Genomic DNA, 20,716 nt, shown 5'->3' on the forward strand with positions numbered 1-20,716 from the left:
CTTTGGCTGTGGGTTCCCCTGCTGCACCATGCCCTGGCTACCCCAGCACTGCAGGCCGCCCTGCCCTGCCCTGCCCTGCCCTGGCTGGAGCAGTGAATGGAACAGGAGTTAAGGGGAGTCTGTGCCATAGATTAACCTCTTGCAGACTGCATGTGGCCCATAGGCTACCAGCTGGGCAGCTCTGATCTAATCCAGACTCGGGGAACCTCTTCCCCCAGCTCTCTGTCTTAAACAATAACACCACATCTCAGGGTGTAGCTAAATTATCCAGCAGAACAGTAGCAGCAGTGAGAGAGGAAAGGGAGAAATTATTTTGTCAGATCTGGGCTCAGAGTCGGGGAGAATCCTTCTTTCAGCCTGTTAAACAGTACAAATGACACTTGCCCAAGTTAGCCTGCAGGGATCCTCTATGTCTTCTCAAGGATTGGCTTGTACTGTGCGTTCCTTTGCTACAAAGCCATGGCTTTGGGGTTAAGGAGGCATTACAGCCTTGTGGCAAGAGCATTGGAGATAGAAGCCAAAAACCTGAGTCAGGTCCTGGCTCTGCTTTTTTCCTCGTGCTGTAGGCAAGCTGTGGCTCTTTGCCTCCGTTTCCTTATTGAGTCGGGGGTGGAGAGACTGGGGGAGGGATAATGCCTTTATTCTTGCTTGAATGCACCTCAAGAACTTGGAATGCAAAGGGTCCCATGTGGGCAATGTGTTTGGAAATGCCATGATGTAGTTGAAGTGGGCTCTGAATTTTTGTGCAAGGCTCTTCAGTCATTTCATACGCTGTCCCTGTGTGTATTTAGCAGGATTGGATATGTTAAGACAATCTTGTGGGCACAGGTGACCTACCTTCATCTAGGCAGTTAGTCTAATAAAAGATATTGCCTATATTTATTTAAGCTGTTTTAATCATTGATCCCCAAAAAAGCACATTGCTGTAAATCTATACAGTGCCTTACAAACAGCAAATAGGACATGCTTCCTACTCCAAAGAGCTTGCAAGCCAAATGCTTGATCTTACAAATATTCAAATGCATGTAGTAAAAGTGAGCACATAAGCATTAGCAGGATTGGGCTGTTGGGCAACATGCCATGATGATTCAGGAAGGCGTGAAGCACAAGGTTGGATGGGAGTGGGGAAAGAATTAGGGCTGAGTTGATTCTAGGGCTCACAGTGATGCAGGGAGGGCTTAGAGAGCTAGTGTGTGAAGCACTGTTGGTTCCACAGGTATGACATCTGCTGCTTTGTCCTAGGGAAAACCTGCCAAGTCGCTTCAAATTTAAGGAGTACTGCCCACTGGTGTTCCGAAATCTCCGGGAAAGATTTGGGATTGATGATCAAGATTACCAGGTAAACTCAAAATGAAGAGATTTTCAGATATCTTAAGTTGTTCCATGATATTTATATTAACTCTCCTACATGTGTGACCCTAGTGTCTAAGTACTCCAGTCATAATCAGGTCCCCTGCCAGGTGCTATACAAACTCAAATCAAAGAGCAGGTACCTGCCCCAGAGAGATTACAATCTCAGCATAACCCACGAGATGCTAGGTGGCTGCAGATACACAAGAGCACAAGGAAGCAGTGAGCTGGTGTTGAATGTGCGCCATGGGAATGAGACAGAGCATGTTTGCGAATTCCAGGTGCCTCTTCTACAAAGTGCTATGTGCCATGTGATGATTTTTGTATTAGGGTTTTATCGAGGTGTTTTCTGTCTGTGGTGTCCCTGGCATGGCAGTTGTGACCATTCCCAATCTGGCTCAGTTCTTGGGGTCAGGAAGGGGGAAAGGCATGTGCCCAGTGGGTTGGCAGTCCCTGGCTAAAATCTGGTAGACAGAGAGGTTGCAGCTTCTTGAGATAGCACAAAGGCTTCCCTCTTGTTTATGACTGTTATTCCAAAAGGGGCTGAAGATACCTAACAGCAGAGGAGATAAGAGACCACTTAAATTAGATAAAACCAATTGAAAAACAGGGAAGACTTTGATAGCAGCATGACCTTTAGCAGGATGAGTGTTGGGTAATTAAACCAGCATATATGTGCAGCCCCAGTGTGGTAGATAACAGCTGGCATTGTGAAATATTCGTTTAGATCCTGCCAGCTGGCGAGACCAGCATGTTAGCCCTGGCAAGATGCATTGATTGAGCCTGGTATTGATCAATTTTTTTCTCAGGTAAATGATCCCCTTGTGAGAATTCCTCTCTTTCCTCCTCCCCCTCCCCCCCACCAAAAAAAAATGTTTCAACCAGTAGGTGGTTTTCTCCCTGTCCCGCAGATATAGTTATTCAAAACCGTTATGGAGGATGAGAAGGAAGGGGAAAGGGCCTGCTCCTTCCCACACCATCTCATCCTGGCAAGCCTGTCTGTTTAGAGAGATCACCACAATTGCTTTTAATCATTTTTAGGCTGTTGTTGTGCTACAGGGAGTATTTGCCCATACCTAGAACTCCTCTGCTTGGCTCTTCTCTGACCAGCATTGCCAAGGAGCAGAGTATTGAATGGGTCATGGAAATGTAACTACCCTAAGACTGGACCTTTCCAGGTTTGGGTTGAGGTGGGAACCATGAAGAAGCTAGTGCTGCCTCTGCAATAGTTGTCAATCCAGCAGCTTTCTTTAGAATTGCATTTATTCTCCATGAGGTGTTTTTTCCTAGTTGTAAGAGTATTAGCTGCTCATTTCTTGAGCAGATTGGCATCAAGCCTAGAAATCTCATTGGGAGCCTATAAAAAAGGAGGTGGAAAGGCTACAGTGAGGAGAGCCCGTGCTTTATTTGCTGCTGTGCCACCAGTGTGCTCTGAGGCCTTAGGCTAGTCACCTAAGCTCTCAGCCTCAGTTTCTCCTCCCAGAAAAGCAGGTATGTTAAGTGTGATCCTTAGTTGAAAAGGGGCGTTGAAAAGGGGCTGCCCCAGCACAACGGCTATCTCTTAGGAGCATGACAGAATCAACAGGCTGCTTTCTAGATCTGTCTCCATTTCTCCCCCTATTCCCTTTTGCCACCTCGTAACAGTCCCTTCTAGTCTCCTGAAGACTAGTGCCTTCAGGCTGGGTTCACACAGGATGTTTTCAGAGCAAAGCTTGATTCCCAGAGCTGAACAACAGAGTTTTTTTTTTTCTTTTCTTCATTGCTTATTTTTTTGTAATAGTCTGATCCTCACAATGAGAAATCAATCATAGGATTTCAGACCTCTCACCCTTGTGCCAACCCACTTGTTACTGTGCAAGGTAGAGCAGAAGTGACTGTAAAGAGAGATTGTGTTTGCACCTGCTGAGCATTTCACAACTGCAGTTGAATGATTCACTGCACACAGGAAAATCTCAGCTGAAAGTCATTTGGGATGGGAAAACTTTTCCACTTCTGGGCACTGAAGTCCAGAAATGCCTGTAGTATGTGCTCTGTAAAGTGTTCAGCTCTAGGGGAAAAGAAGCGTCTAACTTAGGTAATAGAGCACTGGACTGAGACTTCAGAGAAAAGGGTTCGATTCTTGGCTCCTCCTTGGGCTGTGGGTGATATGGGAGAAACGAGTTCACCTTCCCATGCCTTGGTTTCCCCATCTGCAAAATGGGGATTGATGATGCTGACCTGCTGTGTAAAATGCACTGATATCTGGTGATAAAGTGCAGGAGAGGAGCCAGAGATGATCATCTGTTAAGTTGGGTTCAGTCATTAGCAAAGAAATGTTTTGACCAAGGCACTGTTGGATATTTTTCATAATTTTGGAGCCCCACTCTCCTCTTACTAAACTCTTGCCTGTGCACTGGTTTGGGAAGTGGCACACTGGAGTTTGAGTTGGAGAAGACAGGACTCCTATGTGCTCTGCATTGAGTGCAGACTTGTGGGAACAGGAATTCAGACAATATAGTTTTCACATCTTATAAAAGATCATGGACACTCCCTGCACCCCACCCAGTGAAGTCACTAATGCTTTTGTGAGGAACTTGGAAACTATCCGGAAAAGGCACCAGAATGTAAAAAGCAAACATCAAACATTTGGCTACTGGTATTGATTAAAAGAATGCAGAAGTGAGTTGGGTGGTGGCTACTGATGGTGCCCTTTTGTGGTGGAAGTATTTAATATAGTGATCCTCAACTAGAGTGCCTTGAGATCCTTTTAAAGATGACACACAGCATTAGCACTGTTAGATGTGCAAACATCATTCGCAAGATAGACCAAAGATTTCCCATAGGAATCCATAATACCAAAACCATTCTGACCTGCAGTGGGCTTTGAGTTTTTTGCAACAGAAGAATTGCTCTATTTTTTGTAGTCAAAAAACAAGTGAAAGCTATGAGCTTGTATTTTTTGAGAGGGGCCTTGAGTCTAAAAAGGTTGAGAAGCACTGGTTTTATGCTTAGCCTAAGTGCATGTCCTACTGCTGGACACAGCGGCATGGCATAGGCTGTGTGCTTCTAATAGACCCAATGTCTGTGGGCTGTGCCCTTTGGGCCTGTCCCTGGTATAACTGTAAAGGTGTGAATAGTCGTGACGTACAGCCTGGGGGAAGATGTCAGGACCTGTAGTATGTTGTATTTGATACCTATGCTCTTTGGAGTCTGGAGAAATCCCAGGAGAGCCCATTCACGTAGCTCGTGTGAGCCAAATGAACGAGTGCCTGCCTTCCAGAAACACAGAGGCCCTCCTGATGGTGTGGAAGAGCCCGGCTGTAGCTTGCCAAACCTTCCTATTTTTCCTTTAGCTGTCAACTGCATTTTCTGCACAGCGATTACTTTGTACTGACAAAGGAAGTGCTGCTGCTGCCTGGTCTGCTGGCTTGATTTCATGCCAGGCTTTATCCCAGTCTTGAGGTGGAAGCTTGGACTAGCCCATCCTAGCCATAGTTGATCTGGATGTGGGTGTCTTTAAGAAATAACTGTGTTGGTTTCACACGCTTGAACTTGCCTCTCACACCTGTTCCTGTGAAAGTAGTTAAGCTTCTTTCTCTGCTTTTATTAGTTTTGTCCTCTGGCTAATGTGCTGTGATATGTTTTATGTAGCCTAGATATCTTTTTTCTGAGGAGCAGCTTTTGAATAATACAAAACTTACCTGGAAACACTCATTATCTTGTCATTTCTTTCTTGCCTAATCTGTCATTTATGTGGTGCCTGTCACTGCAGAGGGAAAACTTCTCCCACCTCCAGGGTGGAACATGTTAGCTCTTTAAGAGCATGTTGTTCCAGTGTGTAAGACAGGAAGTGGAGCATGCTGTATTCAGATGAACTTCCAGCTTAAGCTTAGGTAGGCAGGATATAATTAGTTCATAGAATCATAAAAAAGAAAGGCTGGAAAGAACCTCTGGAGGTCATCTAGTCCACCCCACTGCCTGAGGCAGGATCATCCCTTTCCAAACTATCCCATACAAATCCTTATTTAACCTATTATTAAAAATATACAAATCAACCCTGTTACACAATTACAAGACAGCAGCCTAAACTGCCACAGGTAAAGAAGGCGGGGCTGGAGCAGTCAGTGTCCAGCTGCTGCAAGGGTTCTTAAAATATTCTCGAGATCCAAGGAAGAGGGCCATGCCCCCTTCTACAGAAAAAAGCAAAGCCCCCACAGTCCCTACCAATCTGCCCATGGGGTAAAATTCCTTTCTGACCCCAGATGTGATGATCGGACAGACCCTGAGTGAAGGGGCGAGACCTGTCCAGCCAGGAACCTCTGGGTTTTAGTGCCAGCAGGAGCTTTGGCACACCCCATCACAGTCTCCAGACTTGGCTGCAGCCAACACCCAATAATTCAGAGGAAAGCAAAACAAACCCAATCCCTGACACATGCAGCAACAGAAGGGGGAAAAATTCCTTCCCAGCTCCTCATGGCAAACAGCAAAGCTCAGAAGTGTAGGAAATACACATAGCATAGTATAGATATAGCTACCCCAAATCATCCCTGACCAATGCTTGTCCATCCTCTTCTTGAACACCTCCAGGTATGGAGACCCACAACATCCCTAGCCAGCCTGTTCCACTGCCTCACTGTTCTAGCAATGAAGAAGTTTTTCCTGGTATCCAATCTAAACCATCTGCCCTGGTGCTGCCTTGAGCCAGCTTCTGTGATCTGCCCTCTATGGCAAACGAGAAAAGATGTTCTCCCTCTTCTGTATGGCAGCCCTTTGGATATTTGTAGGCTACTATTATGCCCCTTTTTAATCACTTTTGCTGCAAACTGAACATGCCTATTTCTTTTAACTTCTCATGGTTTGCTTTCAAAGCTCTTTATCATTATTGTCGCCTGCTTCTGGATGGGAATTTAGCCAGCCTGGTAAGATTAACACCCTGTGCTGGAAGGAAAGGCAGTAACATACATTTTGGATTCTGAGCCCTGTAATGTCCACATATGGTCAGGATTTTTGCTTCCTGTCTTGCCTATAAGAAAGGAAACGGGCGTTATGGTAGCAAGTCTGGTTTTGGAGGTGGTGGGTGTTAGACTACACAGCACTTACTGATTTGTGAACGTCAGCAAGAAATAAGATTTTCTTTCCTCCCTCCCCACCTCTCTTTTCTGACTGTTTCTGAAACCATTGACAGTTATAGAATTTCTCCTCAACTGCATTTAAACATAAAATGCTTCAGAGGCTTTATTCTGAATAAAAAGTCTTTCCTCTCAATTCCTTTTTAGTTAGACTCTGAAAAATCCCCTACCTTCTCAATGAGACTCTGTTTACCTCGCTGTCTAGTGCCTTGCAAGAGCAGACAACCAGGCTCCCTCTACTGGTTCACTTTCACAAAGCCGTGTGGGTGGAAAAGAATGAATATTAATTACTAGCATAAAAACATGGAACAAAACATCATCTGCCATGGAGATCCTAAGACATACCTGTATATCTGGCTGAAAAAAACCCATATCCTTTATACAGATGTGCATGTGTGAGCATGTATACAAATGTGGGCATTGGCTTGTTTGAATAGGTAAGGGAATGGCAAAATAATGAAGAGTATATTGGAGTCAGATAAAACGCAGGCTTACCCATAGGGGAAACAAATGGGCTGGGAAAGGAGTTTATCTTTAAAGGAGAAGAAGGCTGGTCTCATAGCTGGGGCACTGGATTGGAGATCAGTTCTATGCTGTGCTATAGACTTCCTGTGTGTCCTTCCACAGGTTGCTTCACCTCTCTCTGCCTCTACTGCTCCTCACTTCTTCTCTCTCCTGTCTGTGTAGACAGGAAACTGTTCAGGTCAAGGATGGCTTCTTACGTATGTGCAGCATCTGGTACCGAGGACCTTGATCCATGTTGTAACCTTTACCTCCTATAGAATTTATAAGCAAAGTGGAAAAGGGGCAAGTGAGCTGTTCTTGTCAAGCAGGTGAGAATGAGGGGCAGCAGGAGAGTGCTGAGAATCTCATTGTATCTGTTTGTTAGAGACTGAAAAGCTCATGGGTAGGTTGGTTTGACCTTAGTGCTCAACTGAAGGTCTGCAGCTTGTTGGAAGAATTGGAAGTCCAGCTTGTTAAAGGACATTGATGGAACTTAAGTATTTAAATAGGTTTGAGGATCTCAGCCTTGCCTCCTAAAGGTGCTTGGACACCAGGCTGTCTGGGGCAGGGATTGTCTCTGCTACGGGTGCACCGATAGAGATTTTGGGGGCCAATACTGATAGCCGTTTTTTTTTAAGGAGGCATATTGGCCAATACCGATCCAATTTCCAATACAGATGTGTCCAGCTGGTAAATCTGTTGTGGTAGAAGGGGAGAGGCATCAACACCCCTCACGGTTAGGGAGGGAGTGGGGAAGGGGCTGGGGCAGGCGTGGGACGGAGCCAGGGCTTGTCTGGCGGGGCATGAGGGGAGAGCGGCTCCTGCTGCTGTGTGCACCCCAGGAGGGCATGGGGGGGAGGGGGAGCGGTGGGCACTTGCCCTCAGATATGTGTGGGGTGGGGTGGGCTGCAGCCATGGGTTGCACCAGGCTCTTACTGCTGGGGGTGGCTGGGTTGCGCTGCGCTGCGCTGCAACTCAGGGCGGGTGGCAGCAGCACTGGAAGAGAGGCTATGGGGGAGGGCTACAGCAAAATTTGGGGTGGCTGCAGTCTTGTGCATGTGTCCCCTCTGTAGCCCACCTTCCCAGTGCCACTGCCACTCGCCCCAAATGCTGCGCAGCTCAGTCCCCCCCTCGGCTGGGAAGAATCTGGCACAGCTGCAGCCTGCTTCACCCTGTGCCACCCCACCCCTTGCAGATCTGGGGGCACCGCCCCCCCCGTACTCTCCCAGGTTGCATGCAGTGGCAGGAGCTGCTCCCCCCCCCCTCCCCCCCCAGACAAGCCTCTGCTCTGTCCTGCGCCCCGCCACATCTCCTGCCCTACTCCCTCTCTCACTTCAGGGGGTGTTGATCTGCCTATTCCCTCCCCATTCCCTGTCTACCAGAACAGACTTACCAGCTGCGTGCAGCTCTCCACACTGCTGGGCTGTGCTCCTTGCTGCCTGTGTGCTGTACTGTGGCTGCATGCACACACGGGCATTTATTGGCCAAATTATTGGCCACATCAGGCCAATTTTTCTGAGACAATCAATTTTCTTTGCATTAGTGCCAATCTGATGTTGGACCAATGTATCGATGTATCTCTTTGCATCTGTAACATGCTCAGCATCACAAAGCCCCCAATACAAAAGAGCTCTCACTGTCTAAGAGGATGTCTATGCTAGACTTAGTGTCTCACTGATATAGTAGCACTGAGGGGGCAAGTGCAAACTATCCACTGGCATTTTGACTGCCTTATTATCTAACCTGGCTTGGTGCACCCAGAAAAAAAAAACAATGCATAATGTGCCAGCAGATCTCTGAATGCCATCTGTTCTACTGCTGGCCCCACTCTGTCACCACCAGTGAAGCAGGACTAAGGTCATAGTGCTGGAAAACTCTTTAAGAGGGAAGGAGGGTAGAAATTATCTAGAATGGATCTGGCCTTATTGGCTAAGTAAATTGTATTGTGCTGCTACCCTTTCTAGTGTTGTTTTCCAAGGTATTATCTTCCTCTGGACCTGAGGCTACTCATTAAATGATGTGGTCAACAGAAGGAGAGGGTTTTATTGCACACAGATTACCATAATGGATTGCTTTGCAGCTCAACGTTGATATTCTACTTATGCAATGAGTGCCAAGAAGTCGCAGTGTCTCATTGCAAAGGGTGGGGAGAGGAATGTAAAGAGAGAACAGCCGCTTTTTATGTTCAGTGAATAAGAACAGCAGAGGAAAAGCCTGGCTTTGGATTTAAAGATGGCCTGTGAGGAATTCCCAAGCAATTACACTTTTGCTTATCAGTACAGAATTTGTGTTAAATTTGTAGTTATTTTCTGCTTGTCTTTTATGCCTTGGAAGTGTCAGAAATACCAGATTTACTGTCTGGAGGCTGGAGGAAATCTAGAAGATGTGGAGCCAGGTGCATCATGAACTCTCACACTTTTCTCACCCTGTCAAAAAAATAATGGTTCTTTAGCAATGGCTTCCTTCCTCCAATATGTGTTAGAGGAATTAAATGTGTCAGTACACTGAAGACCAACACGTTCAAAATGTAGGCCCAAAGTTAGGGTTATAAAGACACTTATTTAAGTGACCTGATCTTCAAAACTATTGAGTATCCAACAACTCCCTTTATTGGAATTAGCATGGGACTCAGAAACTCCAACCGGTGACTAAGATCCCACCATGCCAGGTGCTGTACATGCACAGAGCTGAAAGACAGTCCCATGTATCTTGTTGAGAATATAAATAGAGAGTGCCAGGGCTGTCAACCCACCATTTTTCAAATGCCTTATCTGTTCTTTCAGAGATATACAGCATTCCTGTTTCCTCTGACCAATATCCTCCTCTCCCCCCTCTCCTCTTATTTTAATTCTGACTCCCTGCAGAACTCTGTAACCCGAAGTGCCCCCGTGAACAGTGACAGCCAAGGTCGCTGTGGGGCCCGTTTCCTCACCACCTATGACAGGAGGTTTGTCATCAAGGCAGTGTCAAGTGAAGATGTAGCCGAGATGCACAACATCTTGAAGAAGTACCATCAGGTACGGTGAGTCTAGAAGCCTATGGGTTGGGAGGTGGATAGTGTCTTGGAATATCTAATGCATAGCAGGGGAGCACTCAGATTGAAAGAAAGATACTGTTTCAGCCCTAGCTATGGCTTACCAACAGTACAGCACAGGTGAGCTTGTTTAGGTGGAGGCTGCTGGTTGTCAGTGGCCCTATAGTCTCCTTTTACCCCTTTCAGAGCCCTGTGGGATCTTGAACTTGCCAGAGGCCAGATCTCTGCTTAACAGCTCACTTTCTAATAATGTCGGCACCTTTGATCTGCCTCCACCAAAGTATCAACTTGCCAATGCCTGAAAGCTGTAGAGACCCAGACTGTATTGAGACATGTGGGATCATCCTGCCCAGCAGAATAGGATGGGGGAAAAGCTATTCTGTTAGTGGGTGGAGTGAAGGGTAATGTGTGCTAAGTCAGTTGGCTTATCCGGAAACGCTCTACTCCCCTCTTGCAGGATCAGTTAGCCATCCTGCTGTGGCATCTTGTTTTATTATGTGTCTTCTTCCTTTTCTTAAGTGGAGGTCTTGGGTGGTTATTAACAGCCCCAGGCTGAGTGGAACTAGAAATCTAGCTTGTCACCTGGCTGCCTTGAGCAGAAGGTTGGATTAGGTGACCTGCTGAGGTCCTTGCCAGCCTTAATTTTCTATGATTTTACGGTGTAACACTCCAAGAGATCCATAGTTTGATATCTTCTTTTTTTTCACCCTGTGCCTCTTCAGTTCATAGTGGAATGCCATGGAAACACACTTCTTCCCCAGTTTCTTGGCATGTACCGCCTTACTGTGGATGGCGTGGAAACCTATATGGTTGTCACACGGAATGTATTTAGTCACAGGCTGACCGTGCATCGGAAGTATGACCTGAAGGTAAGGGTTGGGCAGGGCCAAGTCCATTCCAGGTTAGTAAGCCACAGATTTTAAGGCTTCCTGTCTTTTTTTCCCCATAAAGATGTACCTGGGTGCTACTTCTGGGGTATCTTAAATTGTGTTTTGTAGACCAAATCAACAAAGTTCTAAGTTCTTTTTTCATGGAGGACTTTGTCAAACTTTGGAAAGCCTAAATGGGGTTATCACTTGAGGTTGAAAGATTTGACTGGCATTTGTGCCAGCCCTTCCCTGAAGCAGAAGGACTTACTGAGTACAAGCAAGTCCCATCAAAGCAGGTCCAGGGTCATCTTACCCCTCTGAAACTCAGTAAATCCCCTCGATGAAAAGAAGGTGATTGAGACCTCAAATTCATAACACTGAAGATGGCTTTATATGACAGAAGAATTGTAAAGAAGACACACAAGCAGTTTGTGCTTTGTGGCTCTCCTTCAGGGAGAGAGGTAGTTGAGTGTGGAGGGTAGGAAGTTCTAGGTCCTGGCTTTGAAGTCTCATAGAGTTTGTAGCCAAGATAAGCACCCAGGTAATCCTGGATATTCAAAAATGTTCAGCATTAAAGAAAAATATTTGCTTCTCTTTGTTAGCTCAGCTTTATCACGAGTCCCTATCCCAAATGAACCTCACTAAATAGAGCTCCACCTTTTCTTCAGTGAGCACATGAGCTGCATCTCATTAAGTAAAGCTTAGAAGGTTTTTTGCAAGCTAATGCTGAGAAAAGCCATGAACTTGGGTGTCACGGAGGTAGAATTGAAAATGTAGACACCCACATCTGGCTCAGATACCGAGAGAAACACCAGCAAACTGTGGCTTATAACTATCTCAGTTTTGTATCCGCTACCAGTCTCTTCTCCCTCCATGAGTGTGACTGAATGTGCAGATGGCTTTCTCAGGCTGTATCATCACCATTGAAGTTAATGGGGAAGTTTTGTCATTGATCTTAGTAGGGTCAGGATTTTCACCCCCTTGGTCCCCAATATTCAGGCCAGGGGCAATAAGAGAAGAAGGTTCATGTAGGGATTGCCATACAGGCCAGTGAGACATCTTGTCTAGCATCCTACCACCCATTATAGCTAGGAGCAGGCAGATATAAAGGAAGGTGGCAATCTCTTCTCTTGATCAAGTGTGAGGTTTTTTTTGTAAATCAAGGTTTCAAACTGCAGTGCTTAAATCCTTGGGTACAGTATTAGAGAGACTGTATAACATATGGGGGGCAGGGACTGAGTTCTCCAGCCAGCCCTGACTGTCTTGTTTACATTGGCTTGTTAAAATACATATTTTTATGTGAAGGAACCTGTTAATCAGAAGCAAAAAAGCATTTAAAAATAAACTTGTAAGATATGGTGCCAGTACTTTTTAGTGATGATTAATTGGATGGCTCCTGCAGGTGAATGTAATGTAATGTAATACAGTGTCTTCCTCTTCTTATCAGGGCTCAACAGTGTCCAGGGAAGCAAGTGATAAAGAAAAGGTAAGGATGATCCTACTATCATGCCTATTCGAGGACTGTCTCTCATTCCTAACATTGCTTAGAAGTGGGGTAGGTCCAGCTGCTTGTTTCTCTGGACTAAAGGAGCACTGAACAGTGAAGAAAAAGGGGACAAGTTGAACTACCAACTGAATGGAAGATTCACCTTGTCAAAGAATCACTGAATCATGGTCTGAGCAGCTCTAAGAGCATGTCGAGCAGAGCATAGTAATCATGGAAGAGATTGCCTGCAGGCTGGCAGTGGTATGGCTCTGCAGAGGTTTGTGAAGGCAAGGTGGCACATCAGAAGTCAGGCACTCACTCTACCAGGATAGGCGCTTTTGCAAATCCCACTAAGCAAACAGCAGCATCCTTCAGCATCTGAATACCTTTGGGAATCTGGCCTGAGGTCTCTGCTCTAAAGAGCTTCTCACTTACAATGTTGATTCTGCAAGCACTTCCATATTGAATGCCACCATGAAAGGTTTTACTGAAATTGCAGCACATGGTCTGGGAGAATATTTACACAGGGAAGAACCAGAGGGGTTATAGTGTGCTCTTGTTGCAAATCCCCGCCCCCCAAAAAACCCAAACAAAAAACCCCCAAAAAACCTAATGGTGTACTGGGTTGTGTTAACAGAATTGCCACTTCCAAATCAAGGAAAGTGATTCTTCTGCTCTATTCTGCACCACGAGACTTCACTTGGAGTACTGTGTTCGGTGTTGGGCCCCACACTCCAAGAAGGATGGGGACAGTTTGGAAAGAGTTCAATGCAAAACCACAAAAATGATTAGGGACTTAGGAGGCAGAACTTATGAGGAGAGGCTAAGGGAACTGGGGTTATTTAATCTGGAGAAGAGAAGACTGAGCATCTTCAAATACCTGAAGGGTGATTACAAAGAAGATGGAGATGGGCTTTTCTTTTTCTCTGTGACCAAAGAGACAGGACTAGGAGTGATGGCCTCAAGCTTTGGCAGGGGAAATTTAGATTGGAGATTAGGAGGAATTTTCTGACTATGAGGGTGTTCAAGCATTAGAACAGACTACCTAGAGAAGTTGTGGAATCTCCATCCTTGGAAGTTTTCAAGAGCAGGTTGGACAGACACTTGGCTGGGATGGATTATTCAGGAATGATCCTGCCTTGAGCAGGGGCTGGACTAAATGACCTTGTGAAGTCCCTTCCAGCCCTACTTTCCTATGATCCTATAAAGGTTTGCAGGAAGGGATGGGATGCAACAAACAGCAGAACAACTGAATATAGTTGAGCACAGTCAGTCAGGGTCATGAGTTGTTGCAAAAATTGCAGAAGAGTTTTTTGTTTCCCTAGGAAGGTGTTCCAAACTCAAGAAGAGTGAGCTGGGAATGATAAATTGGCTGATCTCAGTGTCTCTGCCTAGATGATTGTCTCACCTCTTTACACAGAGGACTCCCAAAAATGTGTCATCTCACAAGTTGGGAATTCCTACTTCACATTTTAAAGCTCCAGTCCCTTGTCATAACCTGTTGCCGCCTTACTGTTGTTCAGTTGTCTGATTTTATGAGTTTACTGATTTTTATAGCTGAAGTTATGAGTTTACTTTCAAATAACCAGGCAAGAGGGGGAAAAAACCACTTTATATCAGACCCTTGATATAATATTTTTATAAGAGGGTTGAGGATTGGTGCATCGTTTTAAGAATAAACAAATATAATCCCAAATTGTACAGAAGGGTTGTGGAACTGTTCATGGAAGGATACTTTCACAGAAAAGGGCCAGGGGGTTACAATAGACCAGGGGCAGGCAATTATTTTGGGTGGAGGGCAGCTTGCTGAGTTTTGGCAAGCTGTCAAAGGCTGTCTGGGTAGCCCGGCCCCTTGACAGGTGCCCCGCCCCCTGGGTGACATCTTGTGACCAGAAGTCCCACCCCCTAACCTCTCACCTTTGCCACCAGAAGTTCCTCCCCTTGCCCCCAGAAGTACTCCTTTCAGCGAGGAGTTTTGCCATCTCAGAACCAGAAAAATACCAAATTATATTCTAAAAAGTGATCATCTACAACATTCATTAATTTGATTTAAAAAAAGATTGTTGTCCTGATTTGCATGTGTTTGTGTAGTGTACGCAGAGGTGACTGCACAATAGCTTAAAATGAAGTCTTATTTTTGTATATTGTGGGGGCTGTGGGTGTGTGGGTAGGTGGGGTGTGAGTGGGTATGGGGGGAGGGTGGCTGGGGTTTGTGAATGGCATGTGTAGGTGGATGTGTATGGAGGGGTGTGCGTGTGGGACTCGCCCTATGAACACATACACATTCTCTGCCCCTGTGCCTGCACACATACGTACATACACATACACACCCCTACCAGCACAGCTCCCATATTCCACGGTCCTGGGATGCAGCCAGAAGCCACAACCAGGTGGTGCTGGAGCAAGGCGGGGGCAGGAAAGCAGGGACCTGGCTGGGGGTGGGCAGGGCTGGGCTGCTCAAGCCTGTAAGCAAGCTGAGGGCTCCCTCTGGGTCCTACTGCCCCTGTCTCCAGCCAGCTTTGACAGGGAGCAAATAAATATTAATTTACTACATTTTTTAGGGGCTCCATGGGCCAGATAGAATGGCCTGGTGGGCCGGATGTGGCCTGCGGGCCATATTTTGCCTGCCCCTGCAATACACCATAAGCTGAATGTGAGACAATGGTATGCTTATAGTTATCTATGGAAAACATTTAAACCGGAAAGATGCTTGGTCCATATTCAGTCCTCCCAATGATATGGTTTGGTTTTCTATGTAATCATTAGGAGGAGAGAAGGCATTTCTCCAGATTCCCTAATATGAAAACAACCACATGACTTAATTTTCTATTTTTCAGACTGGCTAGACCGACCCCTCTCTGTCTGAAATGCAGTTGATTCAGCTTTCAGCCTGAAGCAAATATTCCTGGCAGCCTTTGAAATTACAAGAACATAAAAACCCTGCTGGGTCAGACCAAACATTTTTTTCTATCCCAGTGTTCTGCATCTTACAGTGGCAGAGAGCAGAGGCAAAAGGAAAAAGCATTTCTGCAGGACCTAGTCAGTTGATCCGTCCCCTGTCCTGGTTCCACTACAGCATAGAAAAACAAATGAAGCTGTTGTCAGGATCCCCAGTGCATTCCCCTTAGATAAAGCTAAGCCAATGGATTAATTTATAAAGATAGTGCTTTGCCTGCTGCCTTTGGCAGTCATGTATTTATTTCTTCAAATCAGTGTTTTGCCGAAGAATGAAATAGCCAATGGCTGTGGATGATGGAGTTCAGCTTAATGTCTCGCGTAGTCTAACCCCGTCCCTTCTCTTGCTGTCTCATAGGCCAAGGATTTGCCAACGTTCAAAGACAATGACTTCTTGAATGAAGGTCAGAAGCTCCATGTCGGAGAGGAGAGTAAAAAGAACTTCTTGGAAAAGCTAAGGCGGGACGTGGAGGTACAGTTGAATTAGGGCTCGTAGTGTCACTGTGAGCAGCTTGGAACTGGTGACAGCTCAGCTGTTGTGAGCAACTTGGCAGCATGGAGCACTCTGTTGGCCAGATGAAACAGTGGCAACAATTAAAATTGTTCGGTTTTTAGTGCTGTTGCTACAGAGTCGATCGCGGGTGGGGGGAGGCAGAAAAGGGCAGAGATCTTTTTTGTCCCAGCCCCAAGTGCATCAGGAAGCACCTTGGTGCACACAGAGCAATAGGAACACTGCTCTGATCTAGCATGGGAGGCCTATGGTGCATCTAATGCATGAACCTGTTTGAGGCTGCAGGCAGATGTAACTTTCCAGCATGTTAAAAGGGAAGAAGGAATTGCCATTTGGGAGGGAGCATCATCTGTTACACTGGAAGTGCTGTGTATGCCCACTCCTACAGTGTAAAAGGGAACACAAACCTGGGGTAAACCTAAATGAAAAAAGTTAAAGTTACAATGTTTTTTGCTGAACTTACTTTGCTATGCTTATGCTATGGGAGCATGCAGATGTTACTGTGCAATGGTTACATCTCATACCAGTATCATTCTACGCTACTATAAATTTGTTGCATCTGTTTGTACCCTGACAGCATCCAACACGAGAGGGTCCTTTTGGTTTATGCAGTGTTGTCTCATTGCGGGGGAGAGGGGAGGTGAAAACTGGCTGCTTACTAGATCCATGGTGCCAATATTTCAGCAGCTCCAGCTTCTCTGAGTGTGTCATCTTAGAAAGCCCTACAGACTGATTTTTTCTGTTATTAGTTACCTGGCCTAGATCTATCCCACTGTCCAGGTCTTACCTGGTATGATCCTCTCACAAGTTCATGGCATTTCTATCCCAAAAGGGAAACCTCCTTTTCTCTCTGGATCACCTGGAGGGAGCAAAGGACTGTGCTACATATTGCAGGTATTTTGCCCAATTCCCTGAAGAGGGAAGCAAAAGCATGTCCACCCTATGGGTACCTGAGAGGTTGAGACTGCACAACAGGGGTCTCTATGCCATTCAGGTGGCCCAGAGCTAAAGCAACAGCTTGTTCATATTGCCTTAGTTTCCTGGTCACAACCTAGCTTGGCACAAGATGTACCAAAAATCATCTTCTCCCCACCACTGAGATGGCAGCCAGTTTGTTCTGTCACTGTTGGCATCAGTCTGTGCTCAGTTCAAGCTTGTGTGCATGAACACATACACACACGTCAGGTTCTCAGAGACAAGATTCCTGAGTTCTCCTCCCGGCTCTGTATTGGCTCAGGATGTCCCCTTGGGGCAAGTCGCACTTTCTTCCAGAGCCAAGAAGGTCTCAGTCCCTATTCCAGCCACAAGATCATGTGCCCAGGAGCCAGCACTGGCTACCTGCTAAAGTTTAGATGAGTTTTCCATGCAGGTACCCCTCCCCCAGCTGAAATCCCTTTATCCTTATTGCTTCCCTCCTCCCAGTTTTTAGCTCAGCTAAAGATCATGGACTACAGCCTGCTGGTAGGTATTCATGATGTTGACCGGGCAGAGCAGGAAGAGATGGAAGTAGAGGATCGAGCTGAGGATGAGGAGTGTGAGAACGATGGCATTGGTGGGAATCCCATTTCTTCCTACGGGACCCCTCCGGACAGCCCAGGAAACCTCCTCAACTACCCACGGTTCTTCGGGCCTGGGGAATTTGACCCTTCTGTTGATGTGTACGCCATGAAAAGCCACGAAAGTGAGTGTCAGAGGGGCCTGGTAGGAAGTGGTTAAGGGCACAAAGTATACTCTTTGTTTTGGGTGGGCTGAAGGGAGGTAGGATATCCAGAGAGTGGTCAGGACCCCTCCTTGGGTCTGCTGCTTGTGAATGGTAAGCGTTGCACTCTGTGAAAATGAGGCTGTAAATGTGGGTGTTGGTGTGCATAGTGTTGATGTGTGGCTCCTATGTTCCACTTCCTAAAACCTCCAACCACTTCCAGCCTCCTGCTCTCCTGCCTTTTAATTACATTAAGGCAGACTTGCTCTATACTTGCTAAAAGAGGCAGCTGTAGGTGGGTGGTGTAATTTGGGGTCTGTTAAAGAGGGTGTTTTTGGTTTCTCAGGTGCCCCCAAGAAGGAGGTGTATTTCATGGCCATTATAGACATTCTCACGCCATATGATGCAAAGAAGAAAGCTGCACATGCTGCCAAAACAGTAAAACACGGGGTAAGCTGCTGTCCCCTCCCTACTCCAACAAGTCACAAGGTGCTGAGTGTCGTCTTGCTTTGTATGTCGCACTGACTTCTTTTACTTAACGACTGTAACCAGTTTTTCAGGGACCTTCAAATACCCCTTTCCGTTCCTAAAAGTTCCCATTGCAGGCATCCTCCCTCCCCCTGCAGAACGATATGATTGTTGCTGGGGCCTGTTGTAGTGCTTCTGAACCTGCTTTTCTCCAGGATCTGATTCTTTGTGGTGCTTTTGTCTTCGACTCAGGGAGCAGCCAGAGCTCAGATCTCCCCCAGTTAAACAGCACAAATAACTCCTGCTAGGTTACAGGACCCAATCATTTAAGAATCTATTAGACAAACCTTCTTCTTCCCCTTGCCATCCTGCCAGTGCTAGTCACTTTGCAGGGCAGAGGAAAGTGCTCTAAGTCAGCCCTGGGGACTGAAGTCTTGTACCCCCAAAGCAGTTAAAGCATAGCCAACATGCCTCAGGGCTGATCAGCATGCACTCGCCTTTCAAGCACCATAAAAAGTGCAAATGGGTCCAGGAGTTCAGGCTAACTTTCTTCTGACCCTTTATCAGCTGGGTGAGCTGTGGTGGTGCCTTGTCATCCTTCCTATATGGGAACTTAACTGAAACTTCATTCTATTATGTAAAAGCCCCACATTTAGACTTAAAATTCACTTTCTTTGAGGTCTAGACCCTGAGCTGTCAGGGTGCTGGCAGCCACTGTCACTTGCAGATTCTGGTGTGTTTTCCTCTGCTGCCTTGCTGTGCTGATGCAGTCACCTCCTCTTAACTCCCCTCTCCCTTTGGGCTAGCCTGCTTTAATGAAGAGCTGTCTGCAGCTATAGTAGTGCTCTTAGAGCTCTCCCAACAATTGGACCCTGTGCCTAAATCTGTCCTTTGTGTGTTGTAGGCTGGGGCAGAGATCTCTACAGTGAACCCAGAACAGTACTCTAAACGCTTCAATGAATTTATGTCCAATATCCTGACATAGTCATCTTCAACCTTCAGTGAGACGGAAAGAGAAGAGGGCTACTCCTAAAAACAGAGAATGCAGCCTGTGACACTAAAACAGACACTGTAGCAGCATGTGGGGGGGGTGTGCGCCTGTGCGTGAGATCGTGTATGATTTAAAAGGAAACTAATTTTAGGTTCATTCTTCAATAATCCGCTTGAACCAAGTGGAAGAGCATTTTTTTCATTGTTACAAATGTGCCCAGACATAGACTTGAGGGCTTAAAAAAAAAAGTATCATTGCTTCACCACTGCTATGTATAAACAAGACTTTCTCCTCTCTGATCAAGAGAAGCCAGTAGGGGTACTATCCTTGGCGCTATTTATATGGAGTCAAACATTAGCTTGAGTTAAATCCAAAGTGACACAATACCTAATTCCACAAACTGCTGTTCTTTTTATTGGACTGCCTTTAACAGAAAGCTGTACAAGACCCTTTTACTTCTCTCTCAGTAGGAATTGGAAAGAAAATAGTTCACCATGTCAAGGATGAAACTGTTACTCTGAGCTGCTGAACTTTTAACTAGGTAAAATCAGACTAGGACATTTTTTTATATATATACATATATATATATTGGGTTAATTTAAAAAAGGAAATTTTTACCTGCACTTGATTTTTACAAGAAAAATGAGGGAAACAAACATCTGCCAAAGATGATCATTCAAAAGGCATAAATTGTAAAACCTAAAAAGCAGTATGAAACATAGATAGTCCTTAAATAATGTAATTTCTGGGGCTATCCTGAACCATCGTGCTGTGGTATGGTAACTGTGAAGATTCCACGAAAGTTAAAAAATAAAAAATATCATGCTAACTTACTGGTAGGTTTGGGACAACATTTGACTGTTTAGAATGCCCCCTCCTTTCTCTGACACAATCATGTATTTGCCCTAACTTTTAAAAATAGTTGACAATTGTTCTGCCAATGTTAATCTAGCTAACGTTCATTCAGTTTTCCTAACTCATATGATCCTGCAATAGGTACTTAAATTTGCTTCCTGAGAGAGGTTTTAACAACAAAAATAGTCCGTGCAATTTGCATCTGGAGAAAACTGACAGTGATTTAAGATCAGAGTGTTGTTAGCAGTGACTGTGTATCAGATTTGGATGCATGTCTGGTTCCACTGCACAAGAGGAAACTGAACTTGAGCTGTAGACATTTTTCTGCTTCACTCCAGGCTCATAACAGTCTGGTAGAGCAATAGTTTGATGGACATTTATGTCTGAATACTTGCTCCAGATTATTTTTTTCAACTAAGGAATTTGAACAGACTTGTGTGATTGAATTCTGTCCTGTTTTGTCTCTTGATTAATCGCTTGTAATATTTTTCACATCCATACATGTCAAACTTACCATAAGTTTAATTAGGTCTGCTCCCAAACAGATGCGTCTCTCTTGAAAGCTTTTTTGTTGTTAAGCAGGATTTAGCAGGGGGTTTTGGTTTTTTTGGCTTTTTTTAAACAAACCTCTTGCAGTTGACACACCTTGCTTATCTGCCTTGAAACTGTTTTCACATATGCCTTTGTTTCAGGAATAAGCTGTTAGAATGTATGTGTCCTGTGCTGTAATGTGTGTTACAGTTTGCTGTGTGGATTTGATCCTTTTGAGAGATAACTGGTGCTCATCATAATCCTGGTAATTAACTAGACTAATGTTAGCCTTGGTTGGATTCTGAATGCAGGATATCTTTAATTTTTTCCCTTTATGTTCCTGCTGTAAACAGCA

General features: G+C 45.4%; 1 protein-coding gene across 1 annotated transcript in view; it reads left to right on the forward strand.

Moving 5' to 3' along the window:
- Positions 1 to 19,536, forward strand: part of PIP4K2B (phosphatidylinositol-5-phosphate 4-kinase type 2 beta) — a 40,071-nt gene extending 20,535 nt beyond the window's left edge. The window contains exons 3-10 of the mRNA XM_019507590.1: positions 1,243 to 1,339; positions 9,827 to 9,979; positions 10,719 to 10,865; positions 12,313 to 12,351; positions 15,665 to 15,778; positions 17,240 to 17,498; positions 17,863 to 17,966; positions 18,889 to 19,536. Of these exons, the coding sequence (XP_019363135.1) occupies positions 1,243 to 1,339; positions 9,827 to 9,979; positions 10,719 to 10,865; positions 12,313 to 12,351; positions 15,665 to 15,778; positions 17,240 to 17,498; positions 17,863 to 17,966; positions 18,889 to 18,969 (994 nt within the window). The 3' untranslated portion in view covers positions 18,970 to 19,536. The remainder of the gene's footprint in view (positions 1 to 1,242; positions 1,340 to 9,826; positions 9,980 to 10,718; positions 10,866 to 12,312; positions 12,352 to 15,664; positions 15,779 to 17,239; positions 17,499 to 17,862; positions 17,967 to 18,888) is intronic.
- Positions 19,537 to 20,716: the final 1,180 nt, after the last annotated feature.

This window comes from Gavialis gangeticus, unplaced genomic scaffold (genome assembly GCF_001723915.1).
Source record: "Gavialis gangeticus isolate Ggan-Ray unplaced genomic scaffold, GavGan_comp1, whole genome shotgun sequence".
Lineage (NCBI taxonomy): Eukaryota > Metazoa > Chordata > Crocodylia > Gavialidae > Gavialis > Gavialis gangeticus.